Source organism: Chiloscyllium plagiosum, chromosome 1 (assembly GCF_004010195.1).
Source record: "Chiloscyllium plagiosum isolate BGI_BamShark_2017 chromosome 1, ASM401019v2, whole genome shotgun sequence".
Classification (NCBI taxonomy): Eukaryota; Metazoa; Chordata; class Chondrichthyes; order Orectolobiformes; family Hemiscylliidae; genus Chiloscyllium; species Chiloscyllium plagiosum.
Genome location: NC_057710.1, coordinates 79,618,170 through 79,635,108, shown reverse-complemented (window position 1 = coordinate 79,635,108; position 16,939 = coordinate 79,618,170). Strand labels below are relative to the sequence as shown.

At 39.7% G+C, this 16,939-nt stretch overlaps 1 protein-coding gene across 2 annotated transcripts in view; it reads right to left on the bottom strand.

Annotated features, from left to right (window-relative positions):
• asah1b (N-acylsphingosine amidohydrolase (acid ceramidase) 1b) overlaps nucleotides 1-16,939 on the bottom strand; it is a 37,673-nt gene that overhangs the window by 7,016 nt on the left and 13,718 nt on the right. For both annotated transcript variants that reach the window (XM_043689892.1, XM_043689886.1), the window contains 8 exons: nucleotides 16,358-16,436; nucleotides 11,117-11,191; nucleotides 10,711-10,756; nucleotides 7,924-8,068; nucleotides 3,449-3,503; nucleotides 2,679-2,760; nucleotides 2,229-2,360; nucleotides 1,989-2,112 (listed from right to left, as the gene is read on the bottom strand). In XM_043689892.1, coding sequence (XP_043545827.1) covers nucleotides 1,989-2,112; nucleotides 2,229-2,360; nucleotides 2,679-2,760; nucleotides 3,449-3,503; nucleotides 7,924-8,068; nucleotides 10,711-10,756; nucleotides 11,117-11,191; nucleotides 16,358-16,436 — 738 coding nt within the window. The remainder of the gene's footprint in view (nucleotides 1-1,988; nucleotides 2,113-2,228; nucleotides 2,361-2,678; nucleotides 2,761-3,448; nucleotides 3,504-7,923; nucleotides 8,069-10,710; nucleotides 10,757-11,116; nucleotides 11,192-16,357; nucleotides 16,437-16,939) is intronic.

Here is a 16,939-nt window from a genome sequence, read left to right as displayed (position 1 = left end):
TAGTGTGCTTCCAATTAAACCTGTTGGACTATAACCTGGTGTTGTGTGATTTTTAACTGAGGATCCTGTAGGCTGGGTAGCGGCCCTGGTCTCGAGTGAGCCTGCTCCCTTCTTAGACATCCCTGGACAGTGAGAACGCAGTTAAGTGACTTCCTCAAACTTTCTAGGACTCTAAATGTTTCAGAGTCCTAGAATATCACGATGACCTGGGTAGGCTGGGTTAGGGCTTTGTCCTGCTTGTGATGTGGTACAGAGTTCTGCAATGTGATCTTCCTAGATTGATTATCATCTTGGATCCCCCAGATTAAACCTTTAACCTTATGATAGATGTTAACTCCCTGCAGTTTCCTGCTTCGTATTTCTCTCCATTTTTTAATAACAAATTGTTACTTTGCAATTGGATAAGACATTTCTTGAATCTCAGGAATTTTTGAAAATTTAAAACTAGTACATAAACTATCTCAGGAACCATTTTCGATAAGTCCATGTAGTCCATCAGGGTCTGGGGTCTTGTCAGTTTTCCTCAATACTTTTTTTTCCTGGTGGTGATCATTGTTTTAAGTTCCTCCCTCACCTCCGCATATTGAATCACATATATTTCTGGGATATTATTTGAATCAACCACAGTGAAGGTAAAGACAAAATCTGTCCAATTCACCTGCCGTTTCCTTCAATTTTTTAAGTTCCTCAGACTTGCTTTTGAGGATCAGTGATTACTTACCCTTCTACAATTTATGTGTAGTCCTTCAGAAGGGCTTATGCCCGAAACGTCGATTCTCCTGCTCCTTGGATGCTGCCTGACCTGCTGCGCTTTTCCAGCAACACATTTTTAAGCTCTGATCTCCAGCATCTGCAGTCCTCACTTTCTCCTTTTACTATTTATACCTATTTTCATAGTACTGGACAGATTTTTCTCATACTCCAATTCCATCCTTATTCTTTTAGTCATTCTTCGCTTTTCTAAAGAATATTGTCCAATCTTCTGACCCTCTCCTTACCTTTGTGAATTGTACACATCTTCTATCTTTAAGTTCCTCAGTTTGCCATGGATAGTGCAATCTTCTCCAGAGTGTCTTTTTCACTGGAATATATGTCCTGAGGTTCTGAAATAACTCCTTAAATGTTGGCCACTCCATTCATTTTTATGTTCTTTTCATAATGTAAATTTCCCAAGTCACATTGGCAAGCTCACCCCTTCTTTAGAGCTTCACAATTGCTCTAATTAAGTTTAAAACAATACTCTTAAGATCTACTGTTCTCGCCCTTAAAATGAATGTGAAATGCAATCACATTCACATTCAATCATCACTACTTCAGGGTGCCTTCACTGAGAAGTCATTAATCCTGTCCCACTGTACATTACCCTATCTAGGATAGCCTTCTCCCATTGGCTGCACAACATGAGCCTGAAAACATAATGAACTCATAATGAACTCATCTTCCAAGCTACCTTTGCCAATCTGATTCAGTGAATTTATGTGCACATTAAAAATCACCCATAATTACCACTATACCTTTCTCTCGTGACTCCATCATTTCTTCATGTATACCTGTCATTCATTGTAGTTACCAGCAGGGGGCCTGTAAATCATTCCAAGAGACTTACCTCTATCCAAACGGATTTATAACTAGCACTAATATTTTTAGTTAACAGAGCCTCTCCAAGTTTTTCTCAGCTTCTGAAATGTCATACACCTTTCAATACTGAGATACCAGTTATTTTTAAAATCTTGCATCTATATCTCTATAATGGATAATATAAGATACATATTGCTTTGTATTTGAATTGCCAATTCATTCATTTGGTTATAAATGCTATATACAGAAACAGAGCCTTTAAATTCTTTAAATTTTCACAACATATAGCTGTGTCTGCTAGAACACTCTTAGATTGTACACATTGTCCTGTTTTGAAAGAGAGCTTGACAGATGCAAAGTACATTTCCAACCATGACCACAATGGTGTAAGTTAGCAAAGACAGACTTACAGCTTGCGTTGTTTGATTCATGCACTTCATGGCAGGAATTCTACGATTATCCAGAAACAGTGGGTCCTTCCAACGATCATAGTTTGTTTCTAGCACATACCAGATGCCATGCTTAATGTCAAGCCTAGGTTTGTACATAAAAAAATCAAAATCAAACTCCAACAAGTCTCTCTGATCCAAATGTTCCACTGCATTTACAATACAGAACATAGAAATCCTATTTCATTTGGATTTACTTACTCCCAGATATCCAGAGCAGCTGTCCTTGAACGGGTGATTACACAACCTTCACCAGACTGGTTTCCTCCAAGTATATAATAGGCCGGTGCTAGCATTTTTGTTTTGGCTAACTGATCCTTGGCTTGTGCGTAACTGCAAGATAGAGTCAAAAATGTTAGCATGGGTAAATCCATTCCATCAAAATCAAGGAGAGTTTACAGATTCTAGCTTGAATAAAAATCTGGCATATGGAAAAGCAAAAAAAAAAAAAAAAAAAATTATTTCTCAGTTTGTTACTAACATTTGGACCACAGAATGTCTTTGAGGGATAATTTCTGGGCTGAAAGATCTATAGAATAGAAACTAGATGTCGAAATTCTGAAATAGTTCACGGAGGTGTACAGAATATCTAAATTAGGAAGAGAAATAGCTACCTTCAAAATACAATAGAATTTATGATAGACACATTACCTGGTCGCATTCTCCAATACAGATCGGGTGAGGAAACTCATCCATATACCATCCCTTTTACCTAATATCCATTCAATGATGCCTGCAAATCAAGTTAACATAGATTTAAAATGTTGGAATTTTGCAAATACCCCAAACTTACAGGAAAGAACCCCAAAATTTGGATCTAACCTACGAAAGCTTGCGTTGACACTTTTCAGGAAAAGAAAAGACAATTAATGATGCTTCACCATTTATGTTAGTTGTGATTCTTAGATTCTAATGGGAACTTAGTCATGGCAGGGGACTCCGATAAGGACATCAGAAATGAATCCTTGAAGAGGTCAAACTGACCTGCCAATTTACAGATAGCTCTGGTTTGTGATTGGTCAAAGTCAAGAAGGCCTAACCAGGAAGGCACCAACTTTGTCGGCACTATACGGAGGTGAAGTTGAGGGAAGGGACCAAGTTCACAAACTTCTAAATATCCCAGCTACTGAATCCTTCAAGTGGCCCACCTCTCCCACATTTGGCAAAATCTACCAATGTATTGACTTTAGTAATTGCAGAATCAATTAGATTGGAGAGGAAGCAAGTCTTCCGTAATCAAGAGACTGCTTCACAGGTGGAGGATATTTAAATAATTTAAATAAATTAAAATTTCTATAAACCTTTATATAATAGTATAGGCTTGTATAGAATGTTAGTCACCTTAGATACAAAGGAAAAGCATTATAAAATTACATTTTGCTAAAATAATCCAAGTCTTAATGATAATCAGTGTTAATTACCAATATATCCTCCATCAATGCTGAAACGTTCATTCATTGTAAGTGTAAACGTCCCCTGTAAAGACAGTAGTTTGGATTACACATTAGAGGGTCCTCAAAGTGCACTGTCACGTGATTATTTTTAAACACTGAATCTATTGTGTATTGACAATTATTTTCCAATGGTCAGTTAGACACAAAGCATTAAGTTGTAATCTTATTTAATTGTCAATGGTCCAACAGGGAGGAGATAGTCACCTCAGAGTACAAAAGAGTCAAACTGTTGGCGATTTAGTAGATGATATCAGTGTCAAGAATTATACTCAATGAGAAAAATTAAAATTGGCTGGGACTCCCTTCTCTAGAAGAGAGGCCTAAAAACGAATAAAGGGTTTCTTGACATGAACATGAAGAAAATGATTGTTTGTTTGTGGAAATGTTTAAGAATAAATGACCAATTTCTATGGTATATTCTGGACAATCTATACAGATTGACACTAGTCTATAGACTTCTTTTCTATTCTTCCGAATCATAAAACCATGGGCATCTTGGAATCAAGCCAGTAAGAGCCTTTCAAGTTTATTAAAATCTGTATAATAAACAAAAGTGCAGGAAAGACTACCATTGCTGTATTGTAATTTACTTAAGTATTGGACTAGTCATATAGATATTGTTCTTGTGGCAGTGGTAATATCCCTACCTCTGAGCCAGAAGGCCTGGGTTCAAGTCCCACCTACTCCAGAGATATGTCACAGCAGCTCTGAATGGCTCTTAGCAAATATCTATAAAAAACAGTGGCCACAAGAGCAGGCCAGAGGCTAGGAATCCTGTGGAAAGTAACTCACCTTCTGACCCTCCAAAGAATGTCCATCATCTACAAGATAGAGGTTAGGAGTGTGAGATGAGTGCAGCTCCAACAAAACTGAAGCAGCTTGACACCATCCAAGACAAAACAACCACTTGGTTGGCACATCCACAAAAATCCACATCACCATAGATGTGCAGTGTGTACTATTTACAAGATGCACCACAGAGATTTACCAATGATCCTTAGGCAGTATGATCGCTACCATCTAGAAGGACAAGGGCAACAGATACATGGATTTACCACCACTTCCAAGTTCTCCTCCCAGCCACTCAGCTAAACTTTGAAAGACATCGGTGTTTCTTAAGTTTCACTGCATTGAAGTCCTGAAATTCTTTTCCTAATGGAATTGTGAATACGCCTACATCAAATGTAGTTCAAGAAAGCAGCTCAAAACCACTTTCTCAAGGGCAACTGGGGAGGCAGAATATCAATACTGCATAATGAAGCAAACAATATTTTTCTATATATATATATACACACACACACTTGCTGAACTGCTGTGACTACCTGCCAAGCTAAGTTTTGTTTTTAAAATTCTCGTTTCCAGCCCCCACCTCCCCTTGTATCTTCTGACCTTGCCCTTCCAATGGTAAAGGTTTCAGGTTGCGATGGTGCTGCTGAAGGAATCTTGGTGAATTGTTACAGTACATCTCACCTCTGAAGTTCTGCTCTTTTGAGCACGTTTGGACTAGGTATGTACAGGTTAGGAGAAGAGAGACTCTAGCAAAACTCAAACTCTGCACCAGCAATCAGCTACTCCTTTCCAAGTGCTGCTTAATAGTCCTACTGATGACCGCTTCCAGCGCTTTGCTGATGTTGGAGAGCAGACTGATGGGAATGGTAATTGGCTGGGTTGGATTTGTCCTGCTTTTTGCAGAAAGGACCCGAGTAATTTTCCATTTTACAGAATTGATGCCAGTGTTGCATGTGTAGTAAAACAGCTTGGCTTGGCTAGCCAGAATATTGTTAGGGTCCATTGCTTTTGTAGTATCCAGTGTCTCCAACCATTCCTTGATATCACACGGGTGAAGCGAATTAGTTGAAGACTGACCCGCATGATGCGGGAGCTCTCAGGAGGATTCATCTTAATAAATGCTACTGAAGCTGAGAGTATCCTGCAAGGAGAAGGAGACCATCCCCAACATCTGGGTGATATTCAGATTTCTACCTTAAGCCTACGCTGAAACAATTGTTCTTCAAAAACTTGCAAGACATGCAAAGTGGCCAGGCACAGGAGCCTGGATATTGCTTCAGATGTCCCACATGAAGGAGCAGCTACTGGACTCAGACAGAGGCAACAGGGCATCACAAGTGAAGACAAAGGATTGTTTAAAGTAAAAATGTTAAGAGTGCTGGGAAAGCTTAGCTGGTCTGGCAGTGGATAATTACAGAATTGAAGACAGACAGAAGCATAATGGGTTTTACACAACTTTACTTAGTTCAGATTGCTAGCATCCACAGAATTTTGCTTTGTTTTTGTACTTGTTTAAAGCATGGGTGCACACCAACAGTTTTGCAGAGGTGAGGCATTTGATTGGCTTCAATGTAGTCTTTGAGGAGAAAGTGAGGTCTGCAGATGCTGGAGATCAGAGCTGAAAATGTGTTGCTGGAAAAGCGCAGCAGGTCAGGCAGCATCCAGGGAACAGGAGAATCGACGTTTCGGGCATAAGTCCTTCTTCAGGACCGTCCATAACCTCATCACCTCGGGGGATCTCCCATCCACCGCCTCCAACCTCATAGTCCCACAACCCCGCACCGCCCACTTCTACCTCCTGCCCAAAATCCACAAACCTGACTGCCCCGGCCGACCCATTGTCTCCGCCTGCTCCTGCCCCACCGAACTCATCTCCGCATACCATGACACCATCCTGTCCCCCTTAGTCCAAGAAGATTCCTGAAGAAGGGCTTATGCCCGAAACGTCGATTCTCCTGTTCCCTGGATGCTGCCTGACCTGCTGTGCTTTTCCAGCAACACATTTTCAGCTTCAATGTAGTCTTGCCAATCGTAACTGTAACCCCTCTCCCCACACACCCATTGCCAATCCTTGCTCCCCTATTAAAGGCAGCACTAAATAAAATTCAAACCAAGATTTTCCGAAGTTAAGCAGGGAGAGCTGTAGCAGTACAGGAGATAGAACAACAGTGTTCTCTTGGACAATTTCACATTTAAATTTACCAGGTGCTCCTGGCAGCAGGATGTTTCCCCTCCCCACCAAAAAGAGCCTGCCTCAAGAATCTTTCAGTATGCCAGTATCATCTGCTTGATGGCTATTTTTATTGTTTATCAGATTAATAGCTGTCAATATAGAAAATAAAGAGCATGAAAGCATGAAGACTACTGGCGATCTGTTACAAGGGGTCTGTGGAATGCAACACTAGTCAAAAGGTCACTGTGGCAGGGTGGGATAGGAATAGTGGAATGCTGCTACACCAATTAACAGAGTAAAGTTGGGGCTGAAAGATCAGGCTGAGATAACAACAATTTGTAAAGTCAGCCTCGCCTGCTAAATATAATCATGGCAGGTTGGGACAGGTCGTGACAATAAATATTTAGGACGTGACATTAAATATTTAATTAATAGTTAGTAGAGTCAGCCTACTTGAGACTGTTGACAGTAAAATATCTAATCATAGAATAATATTAAGTAGGGTCTGGGATGGAAGACCATTGTTGCAGAGGTGGCAGTAAAATATCTAATATTATTCTAATGTTACGATTTAAAGTAGAATGTAGGAAAAACCATAGTGGCAGAAGTAGAGAGGGAATGGGAACTAACATCATTGGTTTATTGTATAGCTGGAGTGAGGTAATTCTGATTAATACAGTTGGGCATGCTGATAAGCTAACAAAAACATGATTATAAAATGGTATAAAGAGCCACAGACCCAGAGGTTTGGGGCATTCAAGAATTTGCTTCCTGAGTATCACAGTTTTTTGTTTGCAAATAAAAAGACCTACTTCTTGAAGAACTCTCCACGTCTCCTGGCGATTCTCTACATTTTCTTCACGACATCCTCAGTATCAGCATTTGCCATTTTCAGTCCCTCATCTGTGTGTTGGCAGGGCCAGGAGAGGAGTGTCCTTGCCCATTCTATTGTGAGAGCCAGTGACTGTTTTGTATTCCCAGATCAGCTATTTCTACACATGGTTTCTTTTCGAAAAACAGCAGTTTGCTAGCATTATCTGACAACCCTAAAGCCACAGGATGGCAGGTGAGTTTTAAATTATTAATTAGGGAGGGATTGTTTGGATTCTGCCATACACTGTCGTCGTCTCATCTGGCTAACAGTGGAGGATTTATATCAAAACCAGTGCTGCTGACTGGTGAGGGAGGGATGAATTGATAAAAGGTAGGGAAAAAAAACTCATCAGGAGGCACGCATTCCCCAAAGTCCAGGGGCTAAGGTTAGCCAATGGGCAGACACATTGCTGCACAGTGATGTCTTATGTCTCACAGACAAACACATGGACAGAAGATTCTTTTCCCTGGATGGGGGACTGAATATTATTGACAAATGCAGCTTTATGTCTTGATCTACAAAACAGGCATTGGAGCAACACAGTTTTTAAAGCTGATAGATTAGAAGGCAAAGTCAGAAGCAGTTTTGGAATTTCTAATAACTCACAGGTCTCATGCCAGTCAGCATTCCAACATATCCGGCAAAATTAGTGGATTTAAATACAGTTTTGTTGTTTCTCTGGAAATTCAGGTTAACTGTTAGAGGTCGAAGGTATTCTGGAATTTTCCAGCTCTCATTTTTGACATCCCAACTGCAGGGAGAAGACAGAAGTATGATTAAAGAAAATAATACCATTATCCCAAACACCGGCAGAGCATCGGCACCAACTAAAAACAATTCCCCAGGCCACTGAAAAATGCCTTATGTTATACCTTTTATTTTGAGTCAGTATTCATATTGATTTACCCAAAGTCTATAATGTATTAGCTGTAGAAGAATAATATTCATACAGAGTATATTCAGTCATAGGTAAGGGTTAGACAAGAACCTCACATCATGTCTGGCGTCTTTAAAGTGTTGGGAAGCTGGTTCATGATTGCACATGGATTAGCCAGCACAATGAAACAGTTGCAAGTAGACTTTGAGGAAGCTGGTATTTAAATCTTTCAACTGCAACAGCAGACTATTCTGAGGGTAGACCACCAGGTCAGATGCTACCTGATAACCATTATGCATAATAAAAAAAATATTCATGGGATGTTGGCGTTGCCAACTGACTAGCATTTGTTTCGGTTCCCTAAATGCTCTTAAGAGGCTGGTGAGCTACCTTCTTGAACTGTTGCAGTGCTTGTGCTGTAAAAGAACCATAATACCATTAGGGAGGGTGTTCCAATATTTTGACCCAGCAACACAGAAGAAACTGAGATATATTTCCAAATCGGGATAGTCAGTGATTTGAAAAGGAACTTCTAGGTGGTAGTATTCCCATGTTCCTGCTGCCCTTGTCCTTTTAGATGGTGGTGGTGGTCATGGGTTTGAAACGTGCTGTCTTAAGAGCCTTGGTGAATTTCTACAAGGAGAAAGTGAGGTCTGCAGATGCTGGAGATCAAAGTTGAAACTTTATTGCTGGAACAGCACAGCAGGTCAGGCAGCATCCAGGGAACAGGAGATTCGACGTTTCGGGCACAGGCCCTTCTTCAGGAATTTCTACAACACATCTTGTAGATAGAACAAACGGCTGCTAAGTATCAGTGGGAGAGAGTAGATGTTTGTGGATGTGGTGTCAGTCAAATGGACTGCTGTGTTCTGGATGGCATCGAACTTCCTCATTGTTGTTGGAGCTGCACTCCTCCAGCAAGTGGAGGGTATTCCATCACATTTCTGACTTGTGCCTTACAGATAATCGACAGGCTCTGGGGAATTAGGAGGTGAGTTATTCACTAAGATTCCTAGTATCCAATCTTCTCGTGGTCACAGTACTTGTATAACTGGCCTCATTCAATTTCTGGTCAATAGTAACCCCTAGGATGTTGATATTGGGGGATTAGTGTACACATACACTAATGCTGATTAGCGATAAGCTAACTTCCCACTCTCGCTCAGAGATTTTGCACCTTTATTCTTCCTAACAAAGTGCATAATCTCACAGCTTTCTACATGATATTTCATCTCCTACTTCTTTGCCCACTCTCCTAGCCTCTCCAAGTCCTTCTGCAGGCTCCCTCCTTCCTCACCACAACCTGTTCCTTCACCTATTTTTGTCTCATCTGCAAACTTAGCAACAATGCCCTTAATTCCTTCCACCCCAAGATCATTAATGCATAATGTGATTAGATTACTTACAGCGTGGAAACAGGCCCTTCGGCCCAACAAGTCACAACCTGTTCCTTCACCTATTTTTGTCTCATCTGCAAACTTAGCAACAATGCCCTTAATTCCTTCCTCCCCAAGATCATTAATGCATAATGTGATTAGATTAGATTACTTACAGCGTGGAAACAGGCCCTTCGGACCCAACAAGTCCACACCGACCCTCTGAAGCGTAACTCACCCAGACCCATTCTCCTACATTTATCCCTTCACTTAACACTACAGGCAATCTAGCATGGTCAATTCACCTAACCTGCACATTTTTGGATTGTGGGAGGAAACCCACGCAGACACGGGGAGAATATGCAAACTCCACACAGATTAATTCGGCCCAACACGCCCCCCGTGGAACTCCACTCGTCAGCAGGTGCTATCCTGGAAAAACAACCAATTGCCCTCATACTGCTTTCTTCCAGTCAGCAAATCCTCTATCCATGCCAGCAACGTGCCCCTAATGCTTTGGGCTCGTCTTATTTTGCAGCAGCTTATGCAGCACCTTGTCAAAGGTCTTCTGCAAATCCAAATGGATCACATCCACTGGCTCTCCTTTGTCTAAATCGACTGTTACCTTCTCAAAGAATTTGAGCAGATGTACCAATGATTTCCCCTTGATAAAGCCATGCTGTCTGCCCTATTTTACTAAGCACTTCTAAGTACTCTAATTTAATCCTTAATAACGGATTTACTAATTTTACTAATAAACAAGGTCAGGCTAACCAGCCTATATTTTCCTGTCTTCTGTCTCCCGTCCTTCTTGAACAGCGCTATTACAGTTGCCATTTTCTGTTACCTTCCCTGACTCTAGTTATTCTTGAAAAATCACCAACAATACCTCCATATTCTTAGCTATCTTCTCAGATATCTGGAGTGTAGTCCATCTGGTCCGGGTGATTTATCCACCTTCACCCATTCAGCCTCCTCAGTACCACCTCCTTCGTGATGGCCACTGCACTCACCTTTGCCCCCTGACTTTCAAAGGTCTGGTATGTTCCTAGTGTCTACCAACTGAAAACTGATGCAAAGATTAATCTTAAAGAGATAAAGGTTTTAGTCCCTAAATATAAAATCAACTTAGTTTCTTACCCAAGGAATAATCCAAAGTCCAGATTTCTAGCATGGTACAGTCTCCCTAAAGTCAAAAGATAAATATGTTCAGTTCTTCTGCTACGTCAGCCTGAACAATGCAAGTAACATTAGAAACCATTGTTTCTTTCTAACCCACTCGAAAAAAATCCACTACGTGTAACAGGAACATGAAGGATATACAAATAAAGGAATTAAGTAGTTAACAGATGTTGTAACTTGGGATGATCTGATGGATGGGCAATAGGCTGTCTAATAAGCCAAACTGTGACTAAATAAAGTAGTGAAATATTGATACACATCTTGCCATAAAGGCATGTCAAAGGATTCAGTTAATTTCTTTACCACTCCCCAATAAAATGTGACCCAACAGAAATAGCTGAGAAATCTTCAGTTGACGATATACCTGCATTATCTTCAGCTACGAGGGATGTGCACACCGTGAATACTTCATAAAAGATATTAAAGAGCATAACTTCTCCTGATAGAGGGGAAAAAAATGTTAGGAATAAAGGTTAAGAATAAAAGCAAATCTGTAAGCTTGACATTTCAGTTTAAACATCTTCCCAAGTTCTGCAAATTAGGCCAGCACATTTGTCAATGTAAAGTTGGACTAAATTTCCTCCTCTTTTTCTTCATTTTTAAAACAAATGGTCAAGAAGGAGGAATGATACGAATGGTGAAAAATAAACATGCCCACATCCCAACAATAGGTAAAAGCCTAACTCCAAACGTATTTTTGTACAGTACTGTTTTCAATACCATATTTGCTTATGATGTAGTCTATTGAAACGGGAGATTGAATCGGAATACGAAGGTAGACTTTCAGCTATCGGGACTGCTTCTACTACAAAATAAATTAATAATTGATTCCCAAATTCATTTCAGACAATCACACCTAAACCCAAGGATTCGAAAGCTCCAGCATAAACATGAGTTACTTCAGTGGTCTAATACACCCCAGAGGAAACATTAATAACAAGATAGAATCCTAATCATTCCTTTATGACACAATTATCCAGTTCAATACCTTCTGTAAAGTTACTCATCTAAAAAGGATCACAATGCATGACTTGAGAGAGAGATTTCTTGTTAAGAGTTCATGAAGGTTTAACTGTAAGCAACGTTAGTTACTGTCATTTGGCCAAAACATGGTAAAAGTTTGTTAAAAACAGAAATGGTTAAAGAGAAAACATTTACTTACAGGAGCCTGGTTACAGTTGAATATACTTCAGAATATTTCATTGAATAGTTTATTAGTGATAAGATTTTCTTTAGTCAGAACATTAGAGTGCAGAGCCAGAGGATCACAACAATTATTATGGATTGTTTATATCCAATTTAGAAGTCTTTATAATATTTATGCTATTTCAAATTAATTTTTGTGAAACCAATACAGTTTGAAGCCAAGGCGGTTTCAGACAGAAAATTACAATTTAAGGCATGCATCATTATAATTAAGTCAGAAGTGCTGTTAATCTCATGGAATGATTCACACTTCAAACTAGAACAGCCAACGACTACAGTGGTTTATAATGGTCATCTTCACTGACAAAGCCTCAAAAGAGATTTGGTGACAAGAAATGGACTCTGTCAAGTAGTTGACATCTATTGTATTGAAAGAAAGAGTTTGGATCTTAAATTGTGCAACAGCATGTCACTTCAGAGTATGTGAAATTCTTTTCCCAAGAAAGCAGTAAAAGCTATGCTATTAAATTTACTCAAGGGTGAATTAGATTTTTAAAAAGGGAGTTGCAAGTTATACTAAACAGACAGGTAAGTGGAGACAACCAGATCAGCCATGATTTTATTCTGTGTTGAAGCAGGCTAAAAAGGTTTGGATGACCTGCTCCTGCTCCCAGGTATGACATTTATGCACATATCTAAGTTATTGAAAACCTAATGAACTATCTAAACATTAAAAAATGGCATCTCAAATGAGAGACTTGGGCAAACATTGCAGGAAGTGTCACTTTGCAAGGTTAAAATTTCAGAACTTCCAAAGAATTTGATCTGAGAGATCTGGGACAGAGATATATTTCTGGAATGGGTGTTGCAGTGTATAGTTACAACAATGAGAAGGCGAGCAAGTAGTGAAGTAGGAACAAAGGATGACTACCTAAGGGACAGTAAATGATACGAAGAGAAGGTTAAGACAAGGGCTCAGTGCAATTTATATTCCCAGATTTGAAACTCTGCCTTCATCATGGGATGACTCAATGAGTCACTAAATTCATAAATTCATGAAGTACCAGTTAAGAAGGAAATAGAGATGGAATGAGGGGAAAGACATTGGTGAGTGCTTTCAAGGTGCTATGATAGAGCCGAGACATCAATTAAAACAAATGTAGAGAAACTAATATTGAAAATGCCAAGAGAAACCTATTAGTAGTGGCCTGAAATTGTTTAACAAACCTCAATTCCTTATCATGTCTCTCAAACTTGATTGAGTTTTTTGAGGAAGTAACAAAGAGGATTGATGACGGCAGAGCAGTAGATGTGATCTATATAGGCTTCTGTAAGGCGTTCGACAAGGTTCCCCGTGGGAGACGGATTAGCAAGGTTAGATCTCATGGAATACAGGGAGAACTAGCCATTTGGATACAGAACTGGCTCAAAGGTAGAAGACAAAGGGTGGTGGTGGAGGGTTGTTTTTCAGACTGGAGGCCTGTGACCAGTGGAGTGCCACAAGGATCGGTGCTGGGTCCTCTACTTTTTGTCATTTACATAAATGATTTGGATGCGAGCAGAACAGGTACAGTTAGTAAATTTGCAGATGACACCAAAATTGGAGGTGTAGTGGACAGCAAAGAGCTTTACCTCAGATTATAACAGGATCTTTGAGGAGAAAGTGAGGTCTGCAGATGCTGGAGATCAGAGCTGAAAATGTGTTGCTGGAAAAGTGCAGCAGGTCAGGCAGTATCCAGGGAACAGGAGAATCGACGTTTCGGGCATAAGCCCTTCTTCAGGAATCCTGGATACTGCCTGACCTGCTGCACTTTTCCAGCAACACATTTTCAGCTATAACAGGATCTTGCCCAGATAGGCCAATGGACTGAAAAGTGGCAGATGGAGTTTAATTCAGATAAATGCGAGGTGCTGCATTTTGGGAAAGCAAATCTTAGCAGGACTTATACACTTAATGGTAAGTCCTAGGCAGTGTTGCTGAACAAAGAGACCTTGGAGTGCAGGTTCATAGCTCCTTGAAAGTAGAGTTGCAGGTAGATAGGATAGTGAAGGCGGCGTTTGGTACGCTTTCTTTTATTGGTCAGAGTATTGAGTACAGGAGTTGAGAGGTCATGTTGCAGCTGTACAGGATATTGGTTAGGCCACTATTGGAATATTGCGTGCAGTTCTGGTCTCCTTCCAATCGGAAAGATGTTGTGAAACTTGAAAGGATTCAGAAAAGATTCACAAGGATCGTGTATGGAATGAGCTGCCAGAGGAAGTGGTGGAGGCTGGTACAATTGCAACATTTAAGAGGCATTCGGATGGGTATATGAAAAGGAAGGGTTTGGAGGGATATGTGCTGTGTGCTGGCAGGTGGGACTAGATTGGGTTAGGATATCTGGTCGGCATGGACTGGTTGAACCGAAGGGTCTGTTTCTATGCTGTACATTTCTATGACTCTAGGACTCTAAGTAAGAGACATAACAGCTGGCAGAAAAAAAATACAGTGGATCAATAATGTGAAGGCTGCCCATGACTGAACAGCATAAAATGTCAGCCAAAAGTCCCAACATGCTTTGCAGTAACAGAAACTATAAAGTGTGGGAAACACTTGCTTAGTAATGTCTCAGTACATGAAACAATGACTGTGCAACATTCTTTGTTATCCTAAGGATAAGTATATTTCACACCAATTAGTTATTTCTCAAACTTTTTTTCTAATCATTTACAATACAAGTAGTTTTTAATTAAGATTTTTCAAGATCATATAGTTTCCAAATAAATTAGACTTAACACACAAAAATCACTAAATAAAAACATTAGAAATAAAGGTTTAAAAACTAATAACGAGTAATGGAGAGGGGCATCCCTATTTCTTATCAAGGACTAAGGCTAAGAGAGTTGGAATGGTGAGAAATCTCAAAGAAGCCTATGACAGCCTTGTACGAGATAGCAGACACAGATGTCAGAGTTGAGAGATCAAAGGTTACAACTGACCATGGAGAGTTCAATTTTTCACTTACCAAAGCCCAATCAGATTACTACAACAAGCAATTACTAGTTTAGAGTCATGTACTAAAAACCCAATCACAGTAGGACAACTGTTATTAACCAATAATATACAGGAGGGAGTATGTGCCGCCATGTTAAGGTAATAAGAAAAAGTATAAAATGAGAATTGTTTTTCTTGAAATTAGAGCATCATAGACTTTTCTTCCGATCTGAGCCAAAGATTAAGGGGGTAATTGAACTCTCATGTCGAGGACAGATTTGGGTAGTCATTAGCCTCTCTCTGCATTGTACTGATAGACGCGGGAACTAAGTTACAATGTCCCTGAATTCTGCTTATCTCCTGGAAGTTTATTACCTCCATAAAATTCACTCCTACAGATATAAATGAGGCAACATTAATTTGAGTCAGAAATATACAGCACAGACACAGACCCTTCAGTCCAACTCTTCTATGCTGACCAGATATCCTAAATTAATCTAGTCCCATTTGCCAACATTTGGCCCATATCCCTCCAAACCCTTCCTATTCATATACCCATTCAGATGCCTTTTAAATGTTGTAATTGTACCAGCCTCCACCACTTCCTCTGGTAGCTTATTCCATACACACACTATCCTCTGCGTGAAAAAGTTGCCCCTTAGGTACCTTTCAAATCTTTCCCCTCTCACTTTAAACTTATGCCCTGCAATTATGGACTCCCCACACCCTGGGGGAAAGACCATGTCTATTTACCCTAACAATGCCCCTCATTATTTTATAAACCTTTGAAGTCACCCTTCAGCCTTCAATGCTACAGGGAAAATAGCCTCAGTCTATTCAGCCTCTCCCTATAGTGTAAACCTTCCAACCCTGGCAACATTCTTGTAAATCTTTTCTGAACACTTTCAAGTTTGACAACATCCTTCCTACAACAGGGAGACCAGACCTGCATGCCATCAGTATTGTAGATATTTTTTAAAAAGGACACACTTAAGGTTGCCAATTAACTGTTTCCCCTATTGTAAACTCCCCCATGTAGGTTTACACAGGTCAGCTATGGATTTCGCTGTTTGATTATTTTTCTTAGACGAACTCCAATGTCTTCATATACTTGAAACCAAACAGCAAAGGCAGCTGCTGTGCAAGTTTCTTTCTCCTTTTGAATCACTTCCCCTAGTTATCTCTACCTTTGTCTGACTTCCTCCTTTTTAAAAGTGCCATTGTTCTGATTTTATTTTCTGTTCCCAGTTCCAAAACAATGCAACAGCTTATTAAAAAAAAGTCATTACTGCTCCTAGAACTTGAGGAAAATCAGCTTCAACACTGAAATTACCTCAAAAAGGAACAGCTTTTTTAGCTAGAATTGTACCCGCCATCCATCTTGGATTACCCAGAATCCATTGAAGTAACAATGTTCACAGTAATAGATTATACCACATGATGCAGTACCTATGTCCAATAGCATCTATTTTACATGTATCATACCTAAGGGCACTCCTGATACATCTGCAATTCCTTTTAGTTCTTCATTAAATGGTGAAGGAAGTGTGTCCACCAGTGGAGCCTGAAAGAAAAACTGCATTTAAAATTTTTTCATATATATTAAAATCTGAAAATGTAGAGGATCATTTTGGCAGATTTAATTTATGCATATGCCTTTCAAATTGAGAACTGAGGACAATTTAACTCAACTTAAAATTAGTTTAGTGAAGAGGCATTGCAGGAATATAAATTAGTTATAGATAACAATGGAGGTAATCTAAACAGTACAACGCTAGCTGAGGTTCTTACCTCATCTCAGGTCTAGCTTATAAAAGCAATGTGTTAAGATCTGACAAACAACAGACATATGAAATTCAACACCTCAGAGTTGCTACAGGCCATGGGGTAGAGTTTCTGATTTAGGTACAATTAACAAAACTGAACAAATTACACCATAAATTTGCACACAAACTTATTTTGTTTAATAGAGAGGAATTCCCTGTGTAACAGAATGATGAAGCAGTATTTTGAAAATTATAAAACTGCTTTGATAATATTCCTTAGTATATTTAATAGTGGTAACCT